This window comes from Ambystoma mexicanum, chromosome 10 (genome assembly GCF_040938575.1).
Source record: "Ambystoma mexicanum isolate Mex_15411 chromosome 10, UKY_AmexF1_1, whole genome shotgun sequence".
NCBI lineage: Eukaryota > Metazoa > Chordata > Amphibia > Caudata > Ambystomatidae > Ambystoma > Ambystoma mexicanum.
This window is the reverse complement of record NC_090932.1, coordinates 727,882,815-727,909,751: the sequence shown is the minus strand read 5'-3', so window position 1 is coordinate 727,909,751 and position 26,937 is coordinate 727,882,815. Positions and strand designations below refer to the sequence as shown.

Sequence of the window (26,937 nt, the reverse complement as noted above, 5' to 3'; positions counted from 1 at the left end):
GTTTAGCAGCGTCTAGTACCAGAGCCTTGATGCTCCTCAACTTTAAGTTAGCTTTCATGGCCATTACCTGGGCTGTTACAGGTACATGTGGGTTTTCCCATAACCCTGGAACATCCAGGTCCTGACAAATGGCCTGGACATGCCAGGTCCACTTAGTACTTTTGCCACCTTCCAAATCCAAAAGAGATGACAATGCCACTCTATGGGATTCCAAATCGCGTTGTTTCCAAATTCTAGCCCAAAAAAACCTGGCCGAGTCCGGATCAAAGACAGGGCCCGTGGTCCAATCTAGTTCTAAATAAACCAAGGATGTGGGTGCACTGGCCGGCAACATCAGTCGTTTTTCTAGAAAATTCTGCTCATAAGTTTTAATCTTAGAGATGTCGCCATGTCCCCAAAGTTCAGCAACATATAATGCTGCAGGAAGAGCCTGTTTTCGAAAAAGATCCAAAGCAGGGGAGTTAGCTCCACCTCCATGCCTTTCATAGAAAGACAATATAGTCTCGGGAGGATAGCTCAGGAGAAACACGCTTACCTTGGAACAAAGGTTCAATCCCTGGGTCCGCGCTTAGAAACCTCCAGGTATGAAGCGTGTTATAAATGACCAATCATAATCATAATCAACACCCACTTTCTCCAAGGTGATTGAAGTTTTTAAAATTTGGGACGCACAGCCACCTGTTTCCTGAAATCTCAGACCTAAATAATCATAATGTTTCACCTGGTCAAGTATCGTTCCACTAGCTTTTAGTCTCAATTGGTTACATGTCGAGTAGGGAGGTTTAAACACCATGACCTTTAATGGGTCAACATTCAGCGAAAGGCCATGATTTGTCAACATTCAGCGAAAGGCCAAGTTCTTCACATTTATTCAGAGAAATTGAGAGGGATTTCTTTTAAACCTTGGGGCGTTGTAGAAATAAGGAGAGCATCGTCTGCATAAAACAGAGCTGGGTATTTCTTTAAGGCCATTTTAGGGCTATCTTGACATTCACAAACCAATCTATCAATGATTTCCTGAATGTAAATGTTAAACTAGAGGGAGGCCAGGGCGCACACATGTCTGATCCCGTTCTCTACATTAAAAGGGCGAGATAAGTCCCCTCCTAAACAGTATCTTACATTTGCCCTATTATCGGAGTACAGCTAGGAAATTATGTAGATCACATTCTGAGGGCCATTACGTGCAATGAGAATTTGCCAAAGTGTTTTTCTACATACTGAGTCAAATGCAGTTCTCAGGTCTAGAAAGGCCACGTATACATTGATGTTCCTCAAAATTCTATACTTTTGGATTAGCAGAGAGAACATAAAGCACTGGTCAAGGGTACCCAGTTTGCCCTAAATCCACTCTGTATATCATGAATTATGCAGTCCATATCTACCTATTCTTGAAGGTGCTTTAATACTACTTTGCTCGAACACTTTCCCTATACTGTCCAGAAGTGAAATCGGGCAGTAATGTGGGTGGATGGGGGAATAAAAGGGGTAGGGTGGGTGTGTGGGAATACAGAGTGTTGGGTGGGGCTAGAGAGGGGGTAGGGTGTGTGGTGGGGGTAGAAAGATAGGGGATAGGGTGGGTGGGGGTAGAAAGATAGTGGATAGGGTGGGTGGGGGTAGAAAAATTGGGGATAGGGAGGGAGGGTTGGTGAGGGGATAGGGTGGAAGGGTGTGTGAGGGGATAGGGCGGAAGGGTGGGGATAGAGTAAATGGCGATAGGGCACATTAGAGGTGAGCAGGCCAGGAAGATGGAGATGTTGGACCAGGTAAGTGGATTCAGAGGAGAGGAGGAGGGCCACAAGCAGCCATGAAGTAGTTATCCACAACATGAGGGTTTGGGCGGGGGAAGAAGAGTCATGTGCAATGCACTCCCCTTCAACAATTGACCTGCCACCAGTCACCACGGAAAGAGGTCGCCACACAAGTTATCGTACTGTAACGAAGGCTGCCTGCATTCTCCGCACAAGGTACTCGCGTCTGGAGGTACCTGCGAATTGGCAAAGTATGCACGGATACTGTAGGCAACCACCCTCTTCTTCCACCTAATGAGATATATCAGATGGACCACTTCTTACTCTCCCACCCTTTCCATCCCTTCTTCCCACCACCACATGGCGTAAAGTATGTTTGCCAAGCCCTTTCGGCGCCGAACTGTCCACACATAGAACATGACAGTGTAACCCAAAATTGTGACGCACAGCACGCTTTCCTCCAGCCAACCAGCGGGCAAGTCCAATGTTCGCCGACATCACCCAACACTCCAGGCCAATGAGACTTTGGACCGCGGAGCGAACAGCAAATGGGACCGTGGAGCGGAGCCAGATATCACTATTCTTTTAGAGGTGTACATTTTAGCTGTTTTTAAATAAAGTACTGGACGGAGTTTCACCAAATTTACCAAGCCACCGCTCCTGCCACAAATTTGGTGAAAATCCGTCCAGCCGTTTGCCCTGTAGGCCTGCGCAAAGTTTTTCTCCATTCAGTCTAAGGTAGAAAAAAAAATGTGGGACCCCCCCTATAAGTTTACCCCCCCTCCATGAAACCTCACCCACCTTCCCAAAACAATTCAGAGAGGCCCATATACTTCCTATGAGATGAGCAACTTAACCATAACTACACGGCCGCTACCGCGGACCGTGTAATATATATATATAAATATATATATATATATATATATATGATACATTACTCACCGTAATCGTATTTCTGATCCTTGTATCTGCTTAGATTCACATGCTGTGCATAGGCCGACATCTAGTGGAAGCTGCAGAGTATTACAGTTTGTTTTTCGAAACTCGAAATTGGGCGTCGACACAGGGCGTGCCAGTAATACTATCCCTAGTGTGACGTCCACTGTACCCATGATCCCTCACGCGTGTAGGACCCACAGATTGTATATTTTCTGGCATGAGGTAGCATGAGGAGAAGCGCGAGTACAGATGATCCAAGCAGATATAAAGAAAGGTAAGACTACAAGCATCCATGCGCCTTCTCTCAGAGGGGAGGAAGGGTGGGTCGCATGTGAATCTAAGCAGATACAAGCATCAGAAATACGATTACGTTGAGTAATGTATCCCTTCTGAGGCTTGTGGAATCTGCTTAAATCACATGCTGTGCACAGATTAGCGAGCAGTACCTGAAGAAGGAGGTGGGATGTGAGAAGGGTCATGAGCAAATAAATGTCTTAGAACCGCTTGTCCCACTTGGGTATCTGTCTTGGAATGGGTGTCAATGCAGTAGTGCTGAGTAAAAGTGTGAATAGAGCTCCAAGTAGCTGCTTTGCAAATGGTGTCAAGGGGGACATTTGCAATGAAAGCCAGAGTGACCCCAATGCCTCTTGTAGAGTAGGCTCTTGGCGTGAAAGGCAGAGTCTTTCCAGAAAGGGAGTAACACAGCTGGATACAGTTAATAATCCACTTAGAGATGGCACCTTTAGAGACGCAATCCCCCTCTCTGCCTGTAGCTACAGAGACAAACAGTTGGTCTGTTTTCCTTAGCGGTCTGGTCTTGTTTATATAGTAGAGGTCCACCCTACGCACATCTAGGGTGTGTAGTTTCACCTCAGCCGAGCTCTGTGGGTCTTGGAAGAAAGCCGGAAGCTCGATAGACTGGTTCACGTGGAATTTTGAAATATAGGTGAGAACCTAGGGTGTGTGCGTGTAAAACCAGTTTATCTTTATGGACAGTAAATAAAGGATCTTGCACTGACAGAGCCTGAATTTCACTGACTCTTCTTATGGATGTAATAGCTACTAAGAAGGCCATCTTATAGGTCAGGTGTTTGAGACTGCTTTTATGCATGGGCTCAAATGGGGGGCCCATGAGTTTAGATAGCACCACGTTAAGGTCCCATCCTGGTGGTGGGTTAGAAATAGGAGGGTGAAGTCTCTTTACTCCTTTCATGAAGGCTTTAACTACTGGTACTTTCCACCACAACACCTTGTTATGGGAAGTGGTGTATGCCGACAGAGCTGCCAGGTGTACCTTCAGTGAGTTAAAAACCAGTCCTGCATCCAGCAGGTGGAGCATGTATGTAACAATAGTGGAAGGAGTGCAATCAGCTGGGTTGATTTGTTTATTCTGGCACCAGATAACGAATCTCTTCCATTTGTCAAAGTAGCAGTGCCTCGTGTTTGGCTTCCTAGATTCCTTTAGGATGTCCATACACCTCTGTGGTAAATTGAGATGTCCGAACTCTATGACCTCAGGAGCCATGCTGCCAGGTTCATTGAGTTAGGTTGAGAATGCACTGTTTGACCTTGGTGCTGGGACAGTAGGTTGTACCAGGCCGGAAGTTTGATCGGTTCGCACACCGCTAATCTGCGTAAGTGTGGGAACCACGCTTGTCTCGCCCACATGGGAGCAACCAGGACGAGCGTCATCGACTCTCTGTTCATCTTGTTGACCACCTTCCTGATGAGGAGTTGGTGGAAAAGCGTACGCAAACATTCCTGACCAGTTCATACACAGGGCGTTCCCCTGGGAGTCTGGTTGGGGGAACCTGGAAGCAAATCCTGGGCATTGTCTGTTTTCGCTTGTGGCGAATGGGTCTACAGTGGGGAAACCCCACTGAGAGAAGATATCTTCTACGACTTCTCTGTGTAGACACCATTCGTGTTCTTCTGGGAGGGGGTCTCTGCTTAGAGCATCCGCTAGAGAATTGAGATCCCCTGGAACATGTTACGATGACAGGAAGATGTTCCGTCTGAGTGCCCATATCCAAATTTTCTGGGCAAGCTTGGACAGATTTGGCGAACGAGTCCCTCCTTGCTTGTTCAGGTAAAACATGGCTGTAGTGCTGTCCGTCCGGATTTGCACTGACAGATTTAGCAGGTAGGGCTCAAACGCTTGAAGCGCTCTGAATACTGCCAGAAGCTCTAGCAGGTTGATGTGATTCTTGGCCACTGAGTGAGACCAGAGACCCTGAGCTGTGTGGTGGAGATGGTGAGCTCCCCACCCTGTTAGGCATGCATCGGTTGTGACTACCGCCTCTATCTCAGGATCGTAAAAGGGTTTTCCCTTGGACAGATTTTCTCTTGTCCACCAGTTTAGGCTTTGTACAAGTGTTGGCGAAACGACCACTAGATCGTCCCACTGACCACTTGCCAGAGACCACTGTTTCGCCAACCATTCCTGCATGGGACGCATGCGCAGGTGTGCGTGGGGGACCAGGTAAATACATGACGCCATCATGCCCAGCAACTGCATTGCTTTGCGTGCCGTTATCTGGCGACCGGACTGATATTGCGGAATTTGCAGCAGTATATTCCAAATTCTTTCCTCGGAAGGAAAGGTCAACCCCTCTTGAATGTCTAGGATAGCTCCGAGGAACTGTTTGGAGGTGCTTGGCACCAGACTTGACTTTTTCTCGTTTATTGAGAAGCCCAATTCGAAGAGGAGGTCGATTGTCCTTTGAATGTTTGTTCTGCAAATTACTGGGGTCTCCCCCGTGATGAGCCAGTCGTCCAGGTAAGGTTACACCGGGATTGCCTCCCTGCGTAGGTGTGCTGCCGCCACCGCCAGTACCTTGGTGATTACCCTTGGAGCCGAAGCTATCCTGAAGGGCAGTACCTTGAACTGGTAGTGCCGACTGTCCACCTTGAAGCTCAAGTACTTTCTGTGCACTGGGAACATGGAAATATAAAAATAGGCATCTTTCATGTCCAATGTTGCCATGTAATCCCCCTTTTTTAGGAGGGGGATTACCTCTTGGAGAGTAGTCATGCGAAATTTTTGGGGCTTGACATACTTGTTTGCAGGCCGTAAGTCCAATACTGGGCGCATTGTCAAATCCTTTTTTGGCACAAGGAAGTAAGTTCAATAAATACCCTTGTTTACCTGGTGTCCCGGGACGAGTTCTATCGCGTCCTTTGCTAGCAGTTTGACAATCTCCTCGAGGAGGATCTTCTGGTATTCCAAAGAATGTATTCTTTGTCGTGGAGGATGGTTCCGGGGACGCTCTAACAGTTCTATGCAGTACCCTGCGGATACTGTGGACAGCACCCATCTGTCTGATGTGATCCCTTCCCAAACTTGGGTGAAGTTGGAAATGCGTCCCCCTACTGGGGTTGCGTGAGAAGGGAACCTGAACGGAGCGTCACTGTTTTGGTGGAGGCGTGCCGCCTCCTTTACTGGGACTGCCTCTACCTTTAACACGTCCTCTTTTATTAACCCTGCCGTAACCCTGGGTAGACTGTTGGTTATTATTGTTCCAGGGTGTACCCTGCCCCTGGGAATAGTTAGATCCTCTCTAGGAATTTTGGCCGTGTGGGCGACAAAAATTGCCATTCCCTCTCTGATTAGGGGGTTTATTGGTTAGTTGGCCTAGGGATTTGAGTGTCTCATACTCGTCCTTGGCATTTTTCAGCGTGTCCTCGACTGCCTTATCAAACAACAGATCCGGCTCCACCGGTTTATCTAACAATGATGCTTGGGTTTCAGCTTTGAATCCAGACTGCCGTAACCAAGCGTGTCTCTTGATAACAGTTCCTTCTGCTATCAATTTGCTGGCTTTATACGCGGCATCAAAGGTTGCTTTTAAAATGCAACCGGACACGGCTCTGCCCTCCGCCGCAACATGTGCCAACTGGCTCTTTAATGGTTCGGGGGCGGAGTCTATGAGTGCCGTGACCTCTTCCCACTGATGGCAGTTGTAGCTGGCCAACAGGGTGGTGGAGTTGGCAATCCTTGCCTGGTAGGCGGAAGTGGAGGCTACTTTCCTGCCCAAACCATACAGTTTCTTGCTCTCCTTGTCGGGAGGAGCTTCGGACGATGACAAGGGTGTTCCAGCCCTCTTACGGGTGTTTGAAACAACCAGGGGGTCCGGTTTCAGATGCCCCCCTATATACAATGGGTCTGATTGGGCTGCCCTGAAAAGTTTCTCAATCCTGGGGTTCACCGCCCTGGTGAGGTTAGGATTTAAAAGTGAAGGGTCTATTCTTCTCCGAATAGACTTAAGGATAGGGATGGCCTGAGCAACAGGCCTCCTTTCTCTCACTAACTCTTCGGCGAAGTCCCTCTCCTCTTGAGCACCCTGGGTGTCAATGTGGAAATGTTCTGCCGCTCGGGACAGAACTTCATTCAGGAGAGGTTGATTGTCGACAGGGGAGTCGGTAATCGGGGGTTCTTTCTCTACCGAGGAATCTACTCTGTAGGTTTCAGGGTCTTCCTCTTCCTCTTCTTGGTCCTCATCATCCCCATAGTAGCCCGTACCAGTTTGCTCTTCCAACATGCCCAAATCTGGATCCTCACAAAAGGATGTATCTCCTTGATATTAAGAGTAGGGCTGTATATAGAATGGGTCCGAAGACCGTGTTGGGGCTTCAAACCGGGACTTCTTACTTGGAGGTATTGGATCCTTAGAGCCTGAGGGTGCTGACCCGTCGGGAGTATAGGAGAGAAAGTGTTCAGGGTTTTTTGCGTAAAAATCTGCCAATGAAGACATCCTTCACATAACCCTGTTTATGTCATCACTAGACCATTCTCTAGAACTGGGAATGATCCTTTCTGGGGCTTTCTCCGCCTTATCCTGACTAGACTTACTGGTTTTAGCAGGGGTCCTAGAGATAACGGAGGACTGGGACTTGTCTGTCCGTTTATGTGGAGTGGGAAGTTTTTGAGGTGTGTGAGGAGGCTGGGACTGCTTCCTCTTTTGTTTTCCCCCCTCCCCGTGGGTGGAAGTTTTTTTTTTCCTGCTTTTTCGCCCCTTCGGAGCCTTCCGACGCCTGGCGTCAGGGTTCGGGGCTAGTGTCCCTATCTTTAGAACGTGGAGGTAGGGACTCGGGAGCCGCAGTTACGCGGTCTGCAAGCGCCGACTCCTGGAGTGCGGTCTGGGGATGGAAGTCGGCTTTGTCTTCAGACGATCGAACTTCCGTTACCTTGGGGAGCGAGGCACTCTTGGCAACAGTGGATGATTGCCTGGAGTCATGCGGCGATCTAGATCGAGAACGCCCAGAGGATACCGATTCGTACCGTTCTCTCTGTACCTCTTTCCGAGAACTCAACGTGCGCGTCGAGTCTCGATTGGACTTCATGTGCTTTGTGGAAGTGCTGTGGGTAGCGCTTGTGTCGCCGGGGGTCTTCCCCATAGCCGCCCTTCCGGACGACCTTCCGAGGTCGGGGACTTGCGCTCGGCTGTATCTTGATGCCACGCCACGTTGCCCTCACCGTCTGAAAGCACGGCGTCGCTGCTATCGCTGAAGGCGCCCTCTGCTGCCATGGCCTCCTGACGCCTGGCGTGGTGGGCCCAACGCTTGATTGAACGGTCCTTAAGTGTTTTCGGTTTAAACCTACTACACGCTCTGCAGTTCGCCTCGGGGTGGTCCCTCGGAAAGCAGAGATTGCACGTGGCGTGTCTGTCAACCCAAGGGTACTTGCAGTTGCACTTGGAGCAGAATTGGAAAGGGGTACCCTCCATACGCACCTTGTGGCAGCGGGCTGTTAAGTGGAGGAATATATAAGAATGTACCTATATACCAAAAGAGTGTAGAGTATGTCCACCTCCCACTCTCCCTACTTGCAGGGCCGAGGCCAGAGGCCTTCCGAGGCCCAAATCCATCGTGCAGCTGCCGACGGTAGACTTCTTCTCCGGGCCGGCGTCGAGTGTGAAGTTCAGTGACTCGACGTTGGGGTGGAGAATGGGGAAAATATACAATATTTTGCAAAAGTATGGCTAAGGCCAGGGTACTCCGTGAAATGCTTCCGACCAGTATGGCAGAAAAAAACAATCTGAGGGTCCTACACGCGTGAGGGATCATGGGTACAGTGGACGTCACACTAGGGATAGTATTACTGGCACGCCCTGTGTCGATGCCCAATTTCGAGTTTCGAAAAACAAACTGTAATACTCTGCAGCTTCCACTAGATGTCGGCCTATGCACAGCATGTGATCTAAGCAGATTCCACAAGCCTCAGAAATAAATATATATATATATATAGAGAGAGAGAGAGAGAGAGAGAGAGAGAGAGAGAGAGCGAGAGAGAGAGAGAGAGATAGCAGTAATTCTTAATTTCATTGTTACGGAAACTGTATTCATCACAAGTTAGGTGTTTACCTTTCAAAGCGGAGACAAGTACATCATTTTGACCTTCATCAATCCTGGTCCGTTTACAAAGTTCAGGAAGCAATTTGTTCCACCAAAGGGCCTATTTGAAAAATATATACATTTAATTAGAAAATGTCACTCTCATTGCACACCTAGATGAACAATCATCTACCTCACATACAGATGAGACTTTGACCAAATATAAAGAGGGAAATGGAGCATTTTGCAAAACAATCACATGGAAGACCAAGCAAATGTATTATCCTATCTATGCGCACAATCACAACCCATACACCGTGTTGGGTGACGAGCCTTTCCATTGTGCATGTTTTTCATTTCTCTTTCACCATTCAGCAAGCGATACTTCAAAACAATTAATAAAAAAAAGAAAAGGGCGTAAAGGAAGCAATAAAAGGGAAGCTAAAGGGACACAAGAGAAGCAGCCTAGAAGATGCACATTAAAAAAGCCACTGACAAAACGTCTTAGATCCCACCTGCTCTGCCTTCCACAAGACCAATTTACTTTGTACCTGTATATAAACGGCAATGTTAAGCACACAATGGTAAAAGTGTAGGGATGGTAAGCTGGTCTAGCAGTTGCCCTAGGAGTGCAAAGTTACTTCAGAGAGTAACACGAACTTAGATACTGACCCCTTACACAATATTGAATGTACATTTTCAAAAAAGTCATTCCCCAGCATACCATGGACAATTGAGCCTCTGTCTCTGTGCCTTCTGTGAAACGCATGAAACATCATCCAGTACTTCCTACTGATACTTGTACTATCGGCTGACACGACGAAACCAGTAGCGGTTTAATACTGGTTTAACACGAATAAACCAGTAGTGTGATAAGAGACTAATTGCCTGAGCAAGCAGTCTCTCATACATTTCTCCCCAATCCCTGACCTGAACATGAACGGAGGATAGCACAGGGGCAACGTGCTGGTCTTGGAAGCAAGATCGCACAGAGCAACAGAGGTTTGAATCCTAGATCTGTGCTTACAAACCGAACTCAGGTATTAAGTGGGTTATAAAAAAACAATAAAAATAAATAAATAATTGTGCCACTCCACCCTCTCCAGAGTATGGTGCGAGATGCAAACCAGACTACACATGTGCAAGGCTTCAGCCATACCAAACATGTTGCTTGATCTAGCGTCCTCTAGAGTAAGCACTTTTATCTCCAAGTTGGCGGCAAGTGCACAGCGTACCATGCTGCGTTTATGTTTAAATGGCTTTGTTTAGGCGTCAGGAGCATGGTAGTGGTAGAGGTGTGAATGCTGGGTTCGGACCTCTCAATCAATGCTTTTTTCTTCTGTGAACTTTTATGACCAAAATGGCCTAGAATGGCCCACAATCAAAAGAAAATTATAATATCAAACCTCAAAATGTGCACTAACTACTAGCCAATTGACGACTGATATTTCTTTCTTGCAGAGCACAAAACGGTGGGATGTGGGCATGACTCAGTGAGTGACTTTTTATGCCCGGCTAGTAGCTTGCAATCTGATATTTTATCCTTGATAACATGATCCATTGTACAAAGTATCATTTTCAATCTTCATCAAGGAATGCTGAACTATGTTGTATTGCTGTGCTGTTACTTTAAAATAAAATCGCCCACAATTAAAACACACGACTTCATTGAAATGCATGCTACTATGTGTTGATCCCAAGGACAAGGTTATTTATTTTGGCTTCTTGTAGTGCCCCCATGCAACCAGATGACTGTGTTTTGAGAGAGGGATTGAATGTTTATCTTTAGGTGTGTAGGCTGTAGGTACCCTATGTTACCAAAGTTGTTTCTTTAATCTTGTTAAATGCGTGCCCACACACACATAAAAATCTTCATGGTGGGTGAGCAATGGTTTGTACAGAAGCTACATGTCCAGTCTCTGCCTCTGATCCACAGCAACTGACCCACGATCAAAACACGCTTGAAAAATCATTCACCTTGAATGTATGGATTACATCTTCAAGGCATCCAGGATACTAGAGAGCAGATGGTGGGGAATAGAAAGACATAACATTTTTACTGTACTGTACAGGTGCCAGTAGGAAGTATAAATATCTAATTAAATGCCTGAAATATTAATTTCCATCATGCTATCATTCAATTTGTTCTTTTCCTGGCATGGACTGTATGCAATGGGAACTTTGTTCGGGTTTAACAATAACATTTTGTGACGCAGAAAACATTGGTGTCATCTTCGACTACTCTCTCTCGCTCCTCATATCACAGACCTTGCCAAGAAGGCCCACTTTCAGCTGCATCGCAGAGGCATTCTCCCTTTCTTCCGCTTCCCACAGAAACTCACTGTATCCAGAGCTCTGTTCATCTCTAGGCCGGACTAGTGCAACAGCCTCTTCCTCAATCTGCCGAAATCCTCCATTCGCCCCCTTCAACTAATCCAGAATAGGACTGTGAGACGTATCCTTGGCCTGAAGCCCAGGGACTGCATCTCGCCAGCCCTAAAATCGCTCTACTGGCTCCTGGTTGCTGCAATGATCTATTCAAGACCCTCTCCATCATCCACAATGCACCCTCCTAGCCCAGGGTCCATCCTCCCCTTCTCCCCCCGTTACCCCCAGCGCTTGCACGATCCGAATGACAAGACCTAGTAGGATGGTTGTTTTCTTCAGCCCCCGGCCCTCCCTTGCCTTGTTGCGCCTTGAAACACCTTTTGCTGTATAGGTGCATTATAAATACCCCAAAAAATAAACATTAAGAGCACTGTTTGGGCCAATATTACTTTATGTTTACAACTGATTTGACCGAGGATTAGAAGTCCCATAATGAATTGGACTATGAAATGAAAGTCCAGACTGTGGTAGTGTTTGTGTGATATTAGTGTGGCTGGCAGCACTGAAGCACTGCAGTTGAGTCGAGTGCCTGTATATAGGCACTCGACTCAACTGATCTCTGATGTACTGTTCTTGGTTGATTGCTTCCTCAAATAACAGTGGGTAAAAGGGTATTGATTGAAGAAAAGTGTCTGAACTGAGCGAAACCTACGAATGTATACTAATTATACTACCCTTCTACAGTACAAATCCCTTACAGGTATTGGTTGTGCATGGGGTTCGAACTGAGACATATTAGAAATATGTGAATTGTGTCAAATGAAGACATTTTCTGTATCCAACAACTCCACCTAGGCCAACAGTGGCCACTCCAACATGCACACAATGTTTTAAGTATCTACTGTCTATATGTGTGTATTGATAAAAACATTGCTTATATGGCAGAGCTGGTAAACTGACTTGAAGAAAAACATGGCATAAATACAATTTAGATATCTACTGTAAACATATATTCGTTTGTATACTGGGGGAGGCAGGGGGGACAGTGACAGAGTGAATCACACCCACAGATCCATGGGTTTCCCAGACAAGAGCTCTAACCTATGGTCTTCCAACGCCCTGGATAGGAGTCATACCTGAACACTCATGTGTCTGAGAATCTCTCATGTTAGGGTCATCACAAATGCAAGGGGCTTTCATAGATGTTAATGCATGTTTTGAGACTGATGTACTTATGATATGATATGATAGTTTATTTATATAGCGCCTATACAGAATGTGTTTCAAAGTGCTTCAAGGCAAGGGAGGGAACAAGGGAAAATACAATGACATTCTTACAGGCCATGAATGGTAAGGATGTGAAATTAACTATCACACTCGGCCTGACGACATTTCAGATAGTGCAAGAGCTAAGAAATAGATGAGGAAGGGAGGGGGGGAGTGGGAAGGAAATGGAAATAGACAGGCGACTGCCGTACTAGGCCTAACGACATTTCTGGTAGAGCCAGAGAAAAATAAAAAGGAAGGGAGAGGGGTGCAGAAAGGGAGGGGAGGAACAAAACAAGCAACTATCCTAATAGGCCTGATGACATTTCAGATAGTGCTGGAGGGGTGGGGAAAAAAAACAAGTAAGGGGAGGGGGGGGGGGGGACAGACGAGGTTGCTATCATACTAGGTCCAGAGACAATTCTGATAGAGTAAGTGCATAGAAGAAAGTCAGGGGAGGAGATAGGAAAAGGGAGAAAGGGAGAGGAGGAGAGAACAGAAATTAAGCAGTCAAAAAGAGTGGAGAAGCAAGAGGGGAGAGCAAATACAATTGCAGAAGTCTGTAGTAACACATAATGTTGCAAGCCAGGATACAAGATGAAGATGGGAACAGCATGATTCAGGGCACCATGAGTACAATATGCAAAGGAAGTCCAGCATGAGAGTTGAGAAAGGGTGACACACTGTGAATCAAAGTCCATAAAAGTCTAATCCAGCATTGGCCACAAGACGGTGATGGTGAAACCAGAATATAACAGGACAGACTCCTGCAGAATTAGGCTGGAGGGGGGATTTGAGGGGGAGTGGGGAAACAGGGTAGAGGGGGGAAGCAAGGTAGAGGAATCAAGCAAAACAGGCAACACCTGTGTGCAAGAAGGGAGGGGGGCACAAGTGAACATCACAGGAGGACCAGAGGGGGTGGGGATGGCCTGTGGGGACAGAGGGAGTAAACACATGTTGGTGCATGCTTATCTGCTGTCTGAGCAGGGGGTCGGGCCCCGGGTCCTCCTGGTCCGAACAAGTCCAAACAGGAATTGCTCTTTCCTTCGTCAGCCCTGTTTGCCCAGGTCCAAACAGGAATTGCCCTTTTCTTTGTCAGCCTGTTTGCCCAGGTCCAAACAGGAATTGCCCTTTTCTTTGTCAGCCCTGTTTTCCCAGGTCCAAACAGGAATTGCCCTTTTCTTCGTCAACACTTCGCTTTGGATGCCCGGGCGAGAGACGCCCTTGATCTAACAGTTAAGAGCAGGAATGAAGAGACAGTACTAAGAAGGTGGGTTGGGCTGAGGCCAGGTGACCTAGATCCACTTGCACATGCTTCCCATCTGCAAAGGAAGAGGCTGGAGGGCTCCTTAAGTAGGGAAAAAGAGCAGCAACCTGGAAGGCGCTAGGTGGGCAGGGCTTAAACCAGGGGCTTAAATAATTATTTTCCTTTATAGGATACAGTGAATGTTAAGAGTTAATAAAAAGGCACAGCAGATTAGCCTTTGAAGGAGACCGTTGATATCTGAAACGCGTCTGCAACAAAATTCTGTCAAAACATACTTATTACAGTGTTGGTAATTTTGATGTGTGTGTTGGATAGAAGAAAAAACGTTTTGTGTGTGACGTTTTACATAAATGTTGTTTGAATATTAAACATTTGTAATTCAAAAACAAGGTAAGTGCACCAGAATTACCTGTTGGCAACAACGTGTTCTAGATCAATCATTTTGTGGCTGCTGATTCATCTCCGACTCTACTCTCTCCTTCACCCCTCATATCTTGGACCTTGCCGAGAAGTCCCACTTCCAGCTCTATCTCCTTAGAGGCATCCTCCATTTACTCACCTTTTCTGCATCACCCACAAGGCTTTGTGAGGCCACACGATCTCCAACTCTCCCTCCCTAAATACTTCCCTGCTACAGCCCTCTGCTCCTCTAACTCCAACTCTCTGCTTGTCAAACGGTTCTCCAAGCAGAGAGTAAGGGTCAGGTCTCTCGCCTCGGCTGGTGCCTTTCTTTGGAACAGCTTCCCTGCCCCCCTCAGACTTGAGCCGGATATCCTTAAGTTCTGGAAACTTCTCAAAACCCTGCTTTTCTCTACCTCTTTCTCTCTTTCCTTTCCCTGCTAATCATCCCACTGCCACTGAGACTCATGGCCTGGTCCTCCATGAATCTCACAGGTTACCAGGCCCTCCACCCAGTCAACACCAGCAACCGCCGCCCCACTCAGCACTGTCCCTGCGGGGCCCCGGCCTGGCGGCTGTGCATTCCACCTGTGGGACTCTTCCGCCCTACCACTTGCAATTGGTCTCCACCCTGGCTCCCCTGCACTTCCCTCCCGGGCTAACTTGCACGTACAAAGGTTACAAGGCCTAGCAGGACCACAACTGTACGTTTACCATTTTTACCAGTGTTATTTTACCCCTTTTTCTCCCTCCCCACTCGTCTTGTAGTGACTGTGTATTTACCGATTTTGCCACTGTTATTTTACTCCCATTGCTCCCTCCCCATTTTGTCTTGTGGCGCCTGGAAACAGCATACGGGTGTATAGGTGCCTAATAAATGCTTAATAAAATATAATTTAAATAAATTAACACTGGCCCCCTTTGATATGCAAATGCAGGGGAAAGTATGTGGGCGAAGGGAAAAGAATCGCTGTTATTCAGACGTTTAAAGGGAGACCTTCTATCCCTAAATGCCTTTCCATCCCTGACCTGTCTTTGACTTCCCATAAGGCTAAATGGTTCAAGGATTCTAAGCACCTTCCCTTCCTTTATAACTCCCTTAGGTGCATTCCGCTTCATGCCCTTTTGACTTGCATCTGCAGCAACTGTCTTTTATAGAGCAATGGAATGGCTGAAGAAGCACTTCGATAATGTGATTGTCTTTAAGGATGACTTGCTAATGTGTGGTGTGAACAAAGAACTACATGATTCCACAATCAGACAAATGCTACAGATTGTAGGCGCTTACCTGATTTTAGGTGTTTAACTGTACAGAGAGAAAAATTAAAGATTGGGGTCCAGGAGTGAGGTACCCACAAAGGGAGTTAGGCCCTGCACAAACATTGCTGATGCCATTAGGCATGCTATGTGTTCTTAGGATAAGGTTGTGCTTTGTTTCTTTCTGGGCTAGCCGAATACCATAAAAAAATTATAAGCGGCTATTGCTTCACTCAAAAGCAGGGTGGGTTTAAATGGTCAAATTAACAAGTGTGCTTTTGAGGGTATCATAGATGATATCAGCAATGCTCCCACCTTGGGAATATTTTCATTGTCAGACAAAATTGTGCTCATTATCGGCACCAGTGGACTCGGCCTGACGACGACACTCGTCCAAGTGAAGGTTAACTGTAAAAATTATGCTTTTGCCTCGAGAGCAGTCAAGGAGGCTGACGGTAACCACTCTGTGTTGGAACTAAAACCCACGGCTGCGGAATGGGCCATTCAGTATGTCAAGTTCTATTTTTGTGGCAAAGGATTTCTTAAGTTTGCTCTGACTTCAAACCACTTGTCCAGATTTTCTCCTGGAACTGAGGGCAGAATGCCACCCCACGCATATCCAGGTGCCCAAAATGCAGCAGCTGATTGCCTATTCCCGCTTCTCATTGAGCTTCCTAACACAGTGGGACACACAAAACAGGATGTGGTGTAAGCCAATATGAGGCTAGCAATCATTCCTGAAGAGGTTTGGGAATCGAGTGAGACAGGGGACATCATCCTGAAAGGTATCAGAAAATGCACTGTTAATATTCGTCCTGCAGAGAGATTTATGGGCATCACATTAAGTCAAAGAGGAGCTGCTCATCATGTAGTGAAGTTGGCAAGACATAGCAACAATATACCTGGAGAGGGCATAAGGAAATCTATTCTCCAGTTAGCCCTTGAAGGTCATTTGGGGAGCAAGCGCTTCAAGAAAGGTACAGCCCTACTGATTCCTCAAGGTAGATAAAACTGCCAGAAGGATGTGATGGAAGCCATCTGCTCTGAAATTATCCCATTTTTAAAAGATGTGATTTTTAGGAAAAGTTTCCCTGTTGAAAAAATGACAGTGAACGGCAATATAGCTCGGACGCCATGATGCCTTTCTTTTAAAGCACTACCATTACACATACCAGACAACTATGTACCACCCTCAAGCAAATGGCTGGGCGCAGAGGGTCAGTTGCTTGTTTAAAATTGTGCTGTAATTGGCATTGAGTAGGGGCATTCCTGGAAATAAGTGTTAAAAGCACATGGTGTGTGCATAGTGTACCACACCACACCCACAACTCAGTTATCACACATTTTCTCAATTAACAGGTACTTTACTAAACTCCAGTTGCCTGGGCAATGTCCGCTGTGATGAAAGAACTATTGCTCTGTAGGAGCACAGTGATGGGTAGTAACTGGCTAAAATGCCTACTTGGCCTCACACCATTACTAAACCAGCAGTGATCCAAATCATAAAAGTGAAAAAGGCAGGGCCTGAAATGTATACCTCCTTTGCCTATTTTGATAGCGCAGGCCGAGGGTAACATATCTGGAGGAGGGGCGAGAGCTGAAACAAGTAGCAACTCAAACAACTTAAGTACAATGGTTCCAAAATAAAAGAATTTCCCCATCAAGGTTCTATAGAAAGAGGGGTAATTAAATAATAGAAATGCAATCAACTAACAAGCAAACACTAGAAAAATCCACCTCTTTAAAAGGAAACACAGAGCATGCAGACTTTTGAGAAAGGGCATTCAGGGTTGATCAGCAGGGGAGTTCAGGCAAGAGGCTTGGCAACAATATCACTAGTTCAAGAATATGTTTTTGTTGAAAAAGGTACCGGGGGGCTTAAAAGTCAATATGGTCCCAAAATGTGGATAAGGGGGACAGGGTCTCTTCACAGTACCTTTGGCTTCTTCTCTTTGGGGGATTGAAAGTGTTGAGCCAGGCTTCTATGAGCTTCCTGAGGCAGTAGATTCAGTGTTGGGTTGGTCCAAGCAGCAACAGCACATGGCACGAAAAGGTTTGAGACAGGCAGGCGATGTCTGGGTTGGTGTAGTTCCCAAGCAGTTTGATGCAGTAATCGGGCCCAGAGTTGTTTCTTGACTTCTGGGTTGCTGGGGGACAAGGTGAGTCTTAGGTATGTACTTCAACTCCAGGAAGTTGTCTGCCACTTACATGGGGTCCTTCATCTCAAGTGGGCAGGTCCTGGGTTCAAGTGCACAGCCAGCAGAGAGGACTTTGTCCAACAGCGGTGTCATCCCTGCTGTTTGCTGGTGATGCTTAGGGGGAGAGCTCACCTCTGCCTTGAAAGATTCTGTCTTCTGCTCTATAACAGAGGACTTTGGAATTGACTATCCAAACAGCGTTCCAGATGAATCCTTCTTTCATAATCCTCTAACAAAGTACTTTTCTCTGTTATACTGTGGCAATTCAGCTGAAGGCACATTACACAGATAAGCAATGTAAGCTGTTATTCATCTCTACACAAGCCAAAGTACTGCACTGCTATTGTTTACAGAAAATTATCAATAAACACATGGTAACCAACCCTACAGCTATGCAGAGTACCACCTACATATACTCCTTAAAAACGGGCACATATACCCAACAAAAGATAGCGGACAATAGCTGAGAGACTGTAGGCACTGGATGGTGGATGAAATGCTCTGTGACGCCACCGCGGAAGATAGTTCTCATACCAACCAATTGTCGAGGTATGGACACACGTATGCCCACCCAGCGTAGCTGGGCAACCACTGGAACAAGGCATTTCGTAAACACCCTTGTGGCCAATCGAAGGCCGAATGGCAGAGCTCTGAATTGGTAATGCACGCTGTCTACTAGAAACCGTAGGAAGCAGCGGTGTGAATAGCTAATAGGGATGTGAAAATATGTGTCCTCCAGGTGTAGGGATGCTAGAAAATCCCCTCATTGCAATTGAGAGGGTACTGTGCCTGAGGAACTTGTTGAGAACTCAAATCTAAGATGGGTCTCCAACCCCCTGACTTTTTCCTTAACAGGACGCATCTTGAATAGATTCCTGATCACTTCTGTGTGTCCAGGACTGTGTCAGGTCAGTAATGCGAGGCGGACAACTGCTTGTTGTTTTCTCAGTGTTAAACATTTTATTGATAACAAAGAGAAAATCCCCAACTAGTCTAAGGTCTAAAGGGATTACTCATAGCATACACAAAACTGGCCCTCACACTAAACAACACATTTAAAATATATCATGAACAACATAAATAAGTAAATACCAACAACCAGTAATTTGGATGACCTTCACCTTTCCTGGGTATATCCCATCCCCAGGATTGTTCAAAGTTGGTTCCTCCAAATGTTTAAGAAAAGAAAAAGTGAAGTCCTTCTAAGTTCTAAGGGAAACAAAAGTTCACCAAACAAATAAATCAGCTGGTAACTGTTCTTCAGCTTTCTGTTGAAAACTTCTCCCTTCCAATTCCAGGCAAGAAAACAAAAACAATTTTAATCCTGGATATCCTCTTTCCAAGATTATGCTGCCACAGTTAAAAGATAAGGAGAACCACTTCAGCTTCAACAACTGTACATATATTTGAAACCTCTGCAGTGTCTTTGGTATAATAGTCAGGATGCTTCTTCTTAGGGTGTTGCTTTCCTCTTGACAACCCACTTCAACTACCGTTACTGTGGAAACAGACTCCTTTGTGCCACAGTATGCGGCTTCTTCAACTACCTTTAGTGTAACATTCACTGACAGTTATATTCAAAACCACTGTCCTGGTAGTTCTGCTTCGACTTAAAACTTGATTGTTTTTAGACAATGTTAAAGACAAGACTCTTCGACCTCCACAGGTAGGCAAAGCACTCTTCTTTCCTAAGTTACAGGAAAAGGGCAGCCTCTTTGCCTCTTCTGTCTGTCTTATTATTGTCACCAAAACAACCTGCCTCTGCTTCTAGATTGCTTTTCTCTCAACTTCACCAGTCTCAGCATTACAGATTGTCAGTTTAATGTTCTAACATGCACCCAGCTCCCTCCCCCAGCTTCATTCATACCTTCTGGGTTCCAGTGGCTACCCTGAAGCTGTATTGCTACTCTTCGAACTTTAGATAACATGTCACACTTGTATCAGAGGACACTAGACCTTTAACAACTTCATAATGCAGGTGGTTAGATTTCAACAGGGCTGGTTTCAATATAGAAAGGATGTGCATACTGCCTTGGGTAATGTTTGTTCTTTCCTCCAGTTCTGCAACTTTTACATTGACTGAATGCTTGTTCTGGATGTTTCAAGGTTCAAACTTCTAAAGAAAAACAGATTTAGGTACACATGATCAGTCTTTGATGAAGATTTTTAACTTTAAAGAACTGTACAGAATTGTACTCCCTTTCATTCACACAGAGTTATACTTTTAATCCGGTCGGGAACCACAATTGTTCACACGCAACCTCTCTGATGGAATATTCTGAGTAATTTGTAAAAGCGTTCCCCTTCCTGATTGGAGACACGCCACCACTCTAGTAAAGTTAAACAGTTCAACAATTGAAAATCGAAAAAGCTTTTCGCTACACACAAGCACTCAGACTTGCATTAGAAGTGCATGTGATACATTTCCATTGTTAGCAGGACTTTTCACAATGACAAACAACTTCTATTCGCTACAGGGTCAGGATTAGTAAGCGCCTGCCTTTCCCTGGCCACTGGAGGCGGGTCCCAGACCAGGTTTCTGGGGAGAATCCCATCAGATTCCTCACAGGACCTTCTCCACCGCCCCCTTGGTTAGCAAGGTACGCACCTCCGGTAGTAGCAAGTTGTGAAATCTTTCCACCTTGCTGACTGGGGGAATGTCCGGCAGAGTTTGGGTACATTCCAGGCAATTTCCGTGTTGGAGCAGGGAGAGCACCCATTTGTCGTTTGTGATTTTTGGCCATTGTTGGACAAACTGCGATAGCCTTCTTCCTAGTGGGGTCCTGAAGTGAGAGGGAGGGAACCTGGGCTGAGAGGAGCCTTGCTTACGTTGGCCACCTCTATATGATTGAGAACTCCCTCTGTACTGGGCTTCTGTGGAGAATGTCAGCATTTTATACGAGGATTAGTAAATTCAGCCATAATCCCTTGAAGTCCTGGTAAAACAGAATTTTGTTGATCCAAAAGGTCTGGCACCGCTGCTGTCGTGTGCCCACGGAGCGGGCAGTCTCGGAGTCCGTCTTAATGGATTGTAGGGTCTGAAATACGTCGCTTTGAGCCAGCCCTGCCTTCTGACGATGGCCATATTACTCAGCTGGCAGAATCCTGTGTCTGCAAGTTTGATGGACACCATGATGGCATGGTCCGGTGCCACCTTGCCCTCATGGAAGAACTCCATAACTTACCATTACTTACCTTCTGGGAGGAATTCCAGAAGAGGACCCAGCTTATACCATAACTCGCGGTCATACCTGGCGAGAATGGCCATGGTGTTCACTGCCCTGATGGTAGTGGCTGTGGTGGTGATAACTTTCTTGCCAAATGCATCTAAACGTCTTCCCCCTTTATCAGGTGGAACAGAGCACGACGAAGATGGGTTGGCTGACCTCTCACGGGCAGCAGTTGTGACAACAGAGTTAGCATGGGCTGCGTGCACAGGCAGACAGAGGCAGAGCCAGGGGCCCTTTACTTTTGAACAAATCTGTCTTTCTTTGCCAGCGCTGTCGAAGGAGGGGCAATAGTGACAATACAATCATCCCTGATATCCTCCAGAAGAGGAATAGATAACATGGATTTCTTTTGGAATTCCCTCCGCTGGTATGGAAGGCTGTCTTCTGTTCTTTTGGTGCGAGTCTGAACATCTTGGCATCCCTTCCCATGAGGGTGTGAAAAGACCCAATTTCCTCAGGGGGTGAACATCTGGCAGGAACCTCATCTGTCGTCTAATTCATCAGTGTCAGTTGTATGCACTGACAGCATATCATCCTGAGGATCGTGATCCGTGTATGTGTCAGTTAGCTGACCCGGATGTGGCAGCTGCTGTTCCGATCTAGTTTGCTGTAAAGGAGAGGCTGGGACTCTCTAGCAGTCACCCCAATTATCAGCAAAGAACACTTGGACTCAAAGACTCCCTGCCACAAGAACTGAAGACTCAGCGATAGGGCAAGGATCAAACCAGAAAAGCAAGTATGCTCTGGAGCTCTCGTCTTCTAAGCATGTGTCACCCAGTTTTATCCCGGTGTGACGTCATAAATCCAGGTTCTGTCCCAGAAACCTATCACACATTTACATTGGTCAGTTTGGGTGAGCTACATATAGAAGATGTATGGGTTACTTCTACAATTGGATAGCCATACCTAGTGGCTCCTCCTAAGACCACCTCTACTAGTATCAATCTACAATGTTGCAGGGTCGCAGAAAGACCATTGGCCCTTGCAACAAATTATATCCCCACGTGAAAGGTGAATCTGGATTGGGCAGAATGTGTCCTCCCATCCCTGGGACCCTGGACGGTTACCAGACTGAGTGTACTATTTCAAGGCAATGGGAATGAACATGGAGGTGTGAAGTGTTCCCTAATATTGCCATCTCTGATCACCTAAGCCTGGGTGAGTGCATTCAGCTTGCAGGTCGTGGGCAACACTTGTAGCTTTTTCTCTTCTGGTTTGATGGGAACAGTCATCTTCGTCTACCTTGGCTGAATGGGCATTGTCCTGTTTGGCTGGGTCGCGTGTGTGGAGACCACAAAATGAAGCAGTCCTGCTTTTAATTATGAGGATTTTAGCCTGATTTTCTGCAGGTGGCTCAGTGCCTTGGTAACAGGAAATTTCCTGTCTCCACGTGTTCTTGGCTGGGTGCCTCTGACTGTGGCGTTCATATCAGCTTTTCCATGTACTCAAAGCCTGTCTCTCCTTTGCCTTTCATTATAGAGACCTATAGCTTCCATATCATTCCCTATGGCTTCTCTATGTTAGTAGCAGTCAAGCATGTGAAAGCTAATATATGAACTTTTTGTATCTTGCGGTTTTTGCTTTGGCAAAGGGTATGGATATAAAGAAATATGTTTGTGTGTCCGTCCTCTACCTACATTGGTCTTAAGCATGTGCTTTGTGCTTATATGCAATAAACTAGTGAATGTTTGTTTAACTTCATGAATGGATGAATATGTACTTCATGTATAATGCAGCTGTGTAGTAATGTCAGTGATGATGTGATTAATCTCTGGTTCACCAGTTAGTCGGCCTGCTCGATCAATGTCATTTTCATGTCGTCCAAATCATCGATTGGATATGGTCTGAACGGCTGTCTGAGAGAATGACGCTTCTCACATCTGAGATACATCGAGGATTGGAGTGATGGGCCTAAAAGTGAGGCACATCTGTCGCTTCTCTGCTTTGTGTTGAGTCGTGTGAGGAAATGCTGAGATGGAACAAGGGTATGACTGGTTTTGGTGAAGGCAGAGAGTGGATACCAAGGTGGTCAAGGTATTTAATATGTACACAGAGAGATCTCTGCTTGCAGGTGCTGGAATAACTGGTACAGGAGTGTGTGCCCTTGTTGGGGCAAGTCTTCCTTGATGCTTTGGAGCAACCGGTTGTTGAGGCTGGTCAGACAAGCTCTTTGCCTTAGATGGAGGAGATACCTTCTTTGTTGGAGTATCCTGAGGAGAGGTGTGAGGGGAGGAATGAGAGGAGGAATGAGGTGACATCACCACACCCATATCGTCGTCAGAAGATAGGAATTGTTGACTCGATGCCCAGCCGCCGCTGTCACAGATCCTGTTGGTAGAACTGTCGTCATTGTAGACAAAGTGGTCATTGACGGTATAATGGCAGTGGATGGTGATGATGTCGTGGTCATCGACAGGGTGGAGGTCGTTGAATATTTCATGGTAGATGACGATGTGGTAGTGGACTGTTTCAGAGTGGCGTTCGCTGACAGGTTCATGTTTGAGGTGGTTGACGAAGTGGTAGCCGATGGTTTAATGGTCAGCCTAGTAGTCAACGACGGTCTGGAGGTCGAAGATGATTTTGTCGATGACAAAATGGGCCTCACTGTCTAGGATGTCGCTGACGCAGTGGACCTTACCGCCGAGGTCGACGGTCTTAAAAAAGTTGGTGGAGGTCAACAAAGAAGTGAATAATGAAAGACCACTGACCTTAGGTGTTGACGGTCTGGCAGGCTCTTTGGAAGTTATCAACAGAGACTTTGGCCTGATTTTAGATGGTTCTCTCTGTGCCCTTTTACTGCCTCTGAAAGAGTCGCCGTGCGATTTGAACCTCTTACTAGAGTTAGTTTGCTCGGTAGACCTACCCTGCCTGAGTGAAGCATGACTACGTACCAAAGCGAAGTCAGAGGGCACTCCAGCGTCCTTCAGCCACACAACTAACCCTCAGTGATGATCCTGGAGGCATTTGTTGGAGAAGGATTGACAAATCTTGCAATACTGGATGATGTGGTGTGGGTGTAGACGGTAAATGAAGTCTTTGTGGTGATCATCAACAAAAACATTCTTTAGGCCACAGCGGCCACATGCCTTGAAAAAGCTTTCGCTTGGATTCAGCTATGAGGAGGCCCAAAACCGCAGGCAGCATCAAAAAGTCAGGGAACCGAGGGTGGCGGAGGCTGATGACAATAGTGATTGTTCCCACTATCGACGATGTTGACACCTCGTTGAAAAAAAGACGTTTTGAGGATGTTTGGATAAATTATGATCAAATATCGAAGAAATATATCCAGAGAGATTTTTGAGGACTCCCAACACAAACATGCAGACAAAAATCTGAAGATGGCGGACATGTGTGGAGCTAAGTGAGCCTTGCCTATTGGCTGAAGCAGTACAACCCAAAAAGGATGCTAGAGCAGAAAAGTGACTCAAAGTTTCAGTTTAACCTGCTCTAAATTACAGAGGAATCCCAGTCTAATGACAGAGAATATTCACAGCATGTGAATCCATTAAAGATCCAATACCAGAGAACAGTAAATACATGGTAAGCAGCCCTACAGATAAGCAGAGTACCACCAACATTTACTCCTTAAAAACAAGCACATACACCTAACAAAAAAGAGTGAGTAAAAATATTCACAACAAACAATAGGAAACCATGGACACAGAGAAGCCTGCCTCCCTGCTTCCACCCACACAGCTATACATACATTTTCAGACCAGAGGTAGCAACAAAGCATTTCCACTGGAAGGATTATTGCTTTAGAAGAACAAGTTACTTTCTTACCTGGTAACGTTCTTTCGATGGGATGGTCTGACGACGTATTCCATATCTACGACAGGTAATGTCCACAGCTGTGCTGCTTTGGAAAATCTTTGGCGTCTGCGTCCTGCGTCGATGCGCCGTCCCCGAGGACCTCCTCCGACGGCCGACGTCACCCGATGTGATAAGTAGGACGCACAATGCCCATAGCCTCAGTTATAGTTTTTTTCCCAGAATGTGTACCACCAGATTTCTGCCAGTCAGACACACAAGGCCTTGCGGAACGCAAGCTGCAATCGCAAAGGAAATTCTGCAGCGGGGAAGGCAGGGAGGGAGCGATATGGAATACGTCGTCGGACCATCCCATCGAAAGAACGTTACCAGGTAAGAAAGTAACTTGTTCTTCGAGGGGATTGGGTCCTCTGATGTATTCCATATCTATGACAGACTCCCAAAGCAGTACCAAGCAAGGACGTGGGAAAGAATTTAGAATACAAATTTAGCGTGCCCAATCAAATTGCGGAATAGAGAACTGCCTTGCCAAAGGCCAGATCTTGCCCTCTGATGGAATCGAGGGAGTAGTGACTGAAGCCCAGGTGGCTGCATCACAGATGTGACGAATAGGAACTCCCCTCTGCAGAGCAGTAGACGCAGTCACTCCCCTGGTAGAATGGTCCCGCAAGCCAGCCGGAGGATCCTTACCCGCCATGCGGTAACACTCGGAAATAGCTAAAATAATCCAACGAGACAAAGTCTGTTTCGTCACAGCTTGTCCCAAACGCTTTCCAGCGTAACCAATGAAAAGTTGATTGTCCACTCTGAACCGGGACATGCGCGAAATATAAAAGATCAACGCTCTCCTAGGATCAAGCCTATGGAGCCTCTCCTCTTCCTTACCAGGATGTGGAGGAGGATAGAACGCCGGAAGAACAACCTTCTTGCTCAAATGAAAGTCCGAAACCACCTTCGGAAGAAAAGAAGGACGAACTCTAAGGACAACCCTGTCCTTATGAAACACAGTGAAGGGTGGCTTAACTGAAAGTGCCTGTAACTCACTCACTCTGCGAGCGGAAGTAACCGCAACCAAAAACACAGTTTTCAGAGTTAACAGCCTCAAAGGGCAAGAATGTAAAGGCTGAAACGGAGCACCGATAAGAAACTTAAGAACAAGGTTCAAATCCCAACCTGGCACCAGAAAAGGTGACAGAGGGAACACATTAGTGAGCCCTTTCAAAAACTGAGAAATTAAAGGAATTTTAAAATAGGAACACTCTTCAGACGAGCGCTTAAATATGGACAGCGCCGCCAGGTAACCTTTAATGGTCCCCACTTGCAAGCCCCTGTGGGCCAAAGAAAGCAAAAAAGACAGAACCATGGGAATGTCACATTCAAAAGGATCCACATTCTGAACTCTGCACCAGTCGCAGAACTTTCTCCAACGGCAACGGTACAGAGACTTAGTTGCCGGCCGCCTGGCCGAGAGCAACACCTCCATCACATCTTCAGGGAGGTCCCAATCCTTATACCTCAACCTTTCAGAAGCCAAGCGTGAAGATTGAGGGCTCTGACCTCTGGATGGAGAACCTGACCCCCCTCCCATGAGAGCAGATCGTTTCGGTAGGGAAGACGACGTGGAGGGCAGATGGACAAGTCTAGAAGGTCCGGGTACCACGTCCTCCGGGCCCACGCCAGAGCAATGATGATCATCCGGGAACCGAACCTCCATAACCTCCGCAGCACTTGCGGGATGACGGGGACTGGAGGAAACGCGTACATCAGTGGGAATGACCACTCCACCACGAACGCGTCTCCTAAGGCTCCTTTTGGAGGAAATTCCTGCGAGCAAAACCTTTCGCACTTCCGGTTGACACTGGAGGCAAAGAGATCCACTTGAGGGGTCCCCCAAAGGGCGAAGATCTCCAGGAGAACCTCCTGAGCCAGCTCCCACTCGTGAGAGATCGAGCTCTGCCTGCTCAGAGCGTCCGCCGTCTCGTCGTCGTCTCAGGCCAGATAAACAGCCGAGATCGAAACTTCCTGCTGGATGGCCCATAATTCGAGCTGCATCGCCTCCTTGCACAGCGGAAGTGACCCTGCCCCCCCCTTTTTGTTGAGGTAGTGCATGGCCACCGTGTTGTCCGTTAGAATCAGGACACTCTTTCCACGCACAGTCGGCAGAAAAGCCTTCAGGGCTAGCCTGACGGCCCTCAGCT

At 46.6% G+C, this 26,937-nt stretch overlaps 1 protein-coding gene across 1 annotated transcript in view; it reads right to left on the bottom strand.

Annotated features, from left to right (window-relative positions):
• Positions 1–26,937, bottom strand: part of HPS3 (HPS3 biogenesis of lysosomal organelles complex 2 subunit 1) — an 807,901-nt gene that overhangs the window by 58,188 nt on the left and 722,776 nt on the right. Inside the window, exon 16 of the mRNA XM_069618362.1 lies at positions 9,054–9,144. Coding sequence (XP_069474463.1) covers positions 9,054–9,144 — 91 coding nt within the window. The remainder of the gene's footprint in view (positions 1–9,053; positions 9,145–26,937) is intronic.